This window comes from Arachis stenosperma, chromosome 2 (genome assembly GCF_014773155.1).
Source record: "Arachis stenosperma cultivar V10309 chromosome 2, arast.V10309.gnm1.PFL2, whole genome shotgun sequence".
NCBI lineage: Eukaryota > Viridiplantae > Streptophyta > Magnoliopsida > Fabales > Fabaceae > Arachis > Arachis stenosperma.
In genome coordinates, this window is record NC_080378.1 from 119236123 (window position 1) to 119240475 (window position 4353).

General features: G+C 24.8%; 1 protein-coding gene across 2 annotated transcripts; it reads left to right on the plus strand.

Moving 5' to 3' along the window:
- The first annotated feature begins 609 nt into the window (after positions 1 to 609).
- On the plus strand, positions 610 to 3856 carry LOC130961286 (uncharacterized). Of its 2 annotated transcripts, none has more exons than XR_009079467.1 (2): positions 610 to 912; positions 1842 to 2048. XR_009079467.1 is itself a non-coding variant. In XM_057887065.1 (2 exons), the coding sequence occupies exons 1-2, from the start codon at positions 611 to 613 to the stop codon at positions 3823 to 3825; spliced, it is 570 nt and encodes a 189-aa protein (XP_057743048.1). In that variant the 5' UTR covers position 610; the 3' UTR covers positions 3826 to 3856. The 2 variants fall into 2 exon arrangements, 1 of the variants encoding a protein (XP_057743048.1); XM_057887065.1 differs by lacking the exon at positions 1842 to 2048 and adding an exon at positions 3558 to 3856.
- The last annotated feature ends 497 nt before the right edge of the window (positions 3857 to 4353 follow it).

The window sequence follows — 4353 nt, forward strand, 5'->3', positions numbered from 1 at the left end:
GCTCCATTTAAGAATTTGTCGTTAGCCAATGAGTTGTTGTATATATAAGACAGGATTTAAACTCTCAATACTTACTTAAACAGATAAGTAAGTTAACCACTAAACTAATTCAAGTTAGTACGAGAACTTCAATACAGAAAATGTGTTATATATGTATTAAATTGTTTATGCATAATACTATTGGTAAGGACAAAAGATATATAAATAATTAAAAACATGTTTTTCTTTAATCTCACTGTTATACATGATACTCAACATTGATATTATATTTTTAACATTTTATATTTTTTGCAATCTTTTTTACTATATTTTGAGTCAAGTAATTTGATGATCCTTTATTGAATTCAAGAAGGAGTTAAAAAAAATTGAAATAATAAAGTATTCTATGACAATAACAATATTTTACTAATTAATAGAGTAAAGATTTTTTATTTCGCTTATATTGCCAATTTATTGCTCTTAGAAGAAGGAAGGGACACAAACTAGTTATAGAATATTCCAATAATTAATTTGAGAATGTATATAGTAATCTTAATAATATTAAGAAAGATTTTAGCTTTATATAAAGTCTAGTTTAATTTATCATGAATTTGTAATTGTGAAGAGAGAGATGAGTAAATACGGTGTGCTTTATGTACTAATAATAATGATAATTGAAACAATTATGTATTCTGTTATTGTTGGATTTGATAACTTTATTCGTGATGATGAAAAACCGCGGTATCCATCTCTTGGTGATTCTGATTTAATTCTAAATCGAGATGCCTGTTACAAAAAATGCGACCAAATCTATGACAAATTCTCGTCATCAACCTCAAAATCTAGATGGAAAAGATGCAGACAAGTGTGCAGAGAATTAGAGGAAAAACTTATAGAGAATATTTGGGGGACGAAGGAACATAATAAAAAAAGGTGCATCTCGCTTATTACATTATTAAAAATATTTAATATATTTTATTTTTTTATGTTTGTGAGTTTGTTTTTTAATTTATTATCAAATATAGTACTTTATAAATAGTAGGTATTTAATATTTTTTTTTTTAGTTTTTGCTGTGAGAAATATTAGCGTGCAATTTGGTTTGGTAATTATTTTTTTTTTTTTAGATAGTCGTCTAAAATTTTAGTTTAGGTATAAAAATTACACCTTGGGAGACCTCTACTGTAGTCTCTTTACATGATTTCAATTAGATCAAGTGGAATTAATAGAATTTCTAATAATAAAGTCTAAATAATATTATATTAGTTCGTTTAGGGTTTTTTATGTGATAAATGAGAAAAAAGAATTATGAAAAACATTTAAAATATTCATGTCTCAACTTAAGTTTTTAAAAAAAGTAATATCATGACATAATATCAAAATTTTTATGATTGATTTCATGTATCTGATCTTATTATTAGTTTAAACTTTTAGAAGAAGTAGTGTTATAACAAAACTAAACGAATTATTATTGACATGATACTATTTTTTTCTAAAACCTTAAACTGATAGCACTTAGGATCAAATAACATGAATAATTATATCTTTAATATTTTTTTTCGAATAAAAGACTCTTTTGAATTTTTTTAATTTTTGCATAGGCTTTTTTTATTTGTCTTGTACTATTTTTTTTTCTTTTGTGATTCACCAAGGATCGAACTGTAAATTTTTTTACCATAAAATTCTAATAATATATTATGAAATCATTTCTTTTAAAAACTTGAATGGATAAAAAAAAAAAAAGACAACATAAATTATTATATCTTTATTGGTTATAATATTATTTGTAATGTTGGCCCTAATAGTATAAAAAATGGATAGTTAAAAGAGTGATTTAATTAGTTTCCACATTTTATTGTATTAGAGGAAAGAAGCCATAAGGGGCCGAGGATAAGCCGCTGTTAGAGTTGGATTTATGGAGTATCTCATTCTGTTCACTTTGCGTGTTGGTTTAATTCTTATTAATGGTTTAGTTTTTTAAGTTTTATGAAACGTAGTATACTCATCTTTGTATGGATTTTAAGAATTTAATGTAATTTTGTTTCTCTCCCATCTAGATTCAAGCGTCTTCATAAATATTGGGAAAAAAATTGCATCATGTACTTCAGTTAATACATTTGACTTTTAAAATTTTAATAGTATAATTTAATTTTGATGCATTATCACTGTAAAGTAGTTTTACGCATGCATTTAATTATATAATGCTACATCAATAAAAATAACTATTTGTCACATTGACCTCGTGAATAATCATCTAAAAGATTGTATGACTTATAGTGTCCGTACATCAAAATTAAATTCTTGATAGTAAATAGTTAAATAAAAGAAACATATTACGGGAAATTAAACATCTTTATTTATAGGTTTAATTACTCTATTGGTCCCTCTAGTTTTACCAAATTTTCAATTAGGTCTTTATATTTTTTTTTTCTATTGGATCCCTATACTGCTTTTAATTTTATAGTTAGGTCATTCCTAATATAAAAAATATTAGATTTTACTGAAATTTCTTCGCAAATTGACCGTATGTATTTTTGAAGAAATATTCTATTTATTTTAACGTTTTTGACATGAAAATGATCTAATTATAAAATTAAAAGTAATGTAAAAATCTAATTGAAATATATATATATATAGCTTCATCGTAAGTGTTGTCCAAACTCAAGAAAAAAGTGACATAAAATCTCGATGCACATTAGAACACAAACATAAAGACAAATTTTAGCATCAAAATATTTTGCAAATATTTATTTTGCCATGGTTTGTGGCCAAACGAGCCAACGATGAATTCCGGTTTTTATTACGAGAAATTCAGAAATTCTCCAAATAGTAAGATAGTACAACATATATTATTATGTGGTGATATTTTGTTGTTTGTACAATTTAAATGCAGCTTTTGATGGAATATGTATCAGTGCTAACAAACACTTCAAAGACTAGCTATTTATCACTTAGACATTAGTTTTGCAAAAACAAAAGCTAAGTACAAAATTTAAGAAAAAAAACACATTACTCTAGCATTTCAACCATCTTGTCTTTTAATTTCAATGTCATTCTTGTTCAATTTTCTTTTCTAATGCATCAGCCTATTCTTTCAATAATAATAAGTTTTTCTTTATTCTCACTGTTTTATAAGATACTCAACATTAATATTATATTTTCAACCCCTTTTTTTTTTTACTTTTTGCAATCTTTTTTACTATATTTTGGGTCAAGTAATTTGATGACCCTTTATTGAATTCAAGGAAGAGTTAAACAAAATCGAAATAATAATAAAGAATTCTAAGATAATATTTTACTAGAGTGAAGATTTTTTATTTCACTTACATTGGCAATTTATTAATCTTAAAATAAAGAAGGGACACAAACTAGTGACGAATTATTTTAATAATGAATTCGAGAATTATATTGCATATAATAATATTAACAATTATTTTAGATTTATATAAAGCCTAGTTTTATTTATCATGAACTTGTAATTACAGGGAAAGAGAGATATGACTAAATATGATGTGCTTTATGTACTAATAATATTGATAATTGAAACAATTGTTTGTTATGTTAATGTTGAATTCGACAGCTTTATTCGTGATAATGAAAAAGTGTGGGTTCTAAGTGTTGATGATGCCTACAATCTTGAAACATGTCAAAGAAAATGCAATGAAGCCTATGACACATCATCGAAAAAATCAAGAAATAGATTATATGAATGCAAAAAGTTGTGCAAAAGCCTAAATCAGTATATAGAATGGTGCAGGGAGCGATGTCATAGGGATGAAGATACATATAAGAAATGCATAGAACAAAGGACTAAAGATATAAATCATTTTTTTTTAGTTTTTGACTAAAGCTATACATGAAGATCCAATTCATCAGAGATAGATGGATAGAAAATTTAAGAAATGATGAGTGCACTTAGTACTTTGTTAATGATAAGTATTTAATATGTTTTTATTTTTATTTTTGTGGGTTTTGTTTTCTAAAAAATAAATGCACCTAGTACTTAATGTAATGATACTACTTTAAATTTTGGTCCTAGTAGTATAAAACATTATAAAATATAATAATTTAGAAAATATATATTCCAAGTTCATCAGATTTAGCATCCAAATAATATATTCGGACATAAGAATGAAGAGTTAAGAATTGTAATATATTTTTTTTGTTGTCCAAAAGGTAATTCGATAAGTCAAGAATTAATTTATTACGAATAATTCATCGTAGATTTGAGCTTTATTTAAGAGTCTACCATTAATTAATAGGTTATTACATGCATAAAATAGAATTCGAATTTTCAATATTTATTTAAGTAGACGAATAAATTAATTACTCGACTAATCCAAATTAGCCAAAAAAGACTTTAATATTGGAAGCGT

Excerpts from the sequence above, each read along its gene's own strand:
- LOC130961286 (XM_057887065.1), top strand. The coding sequence starts at position 611 with ATGAGTAAATACGGTGTGCTTTATGTACTAATAATAATGATAATTGAA. Across the intron at positions 913-3,557 it reads AAGGAACATAATAAAAAAAG|CTTTATTCGTGATAATGAAA; the intron begins GTGCATCTCGCT and ends TGAATTCGACAG.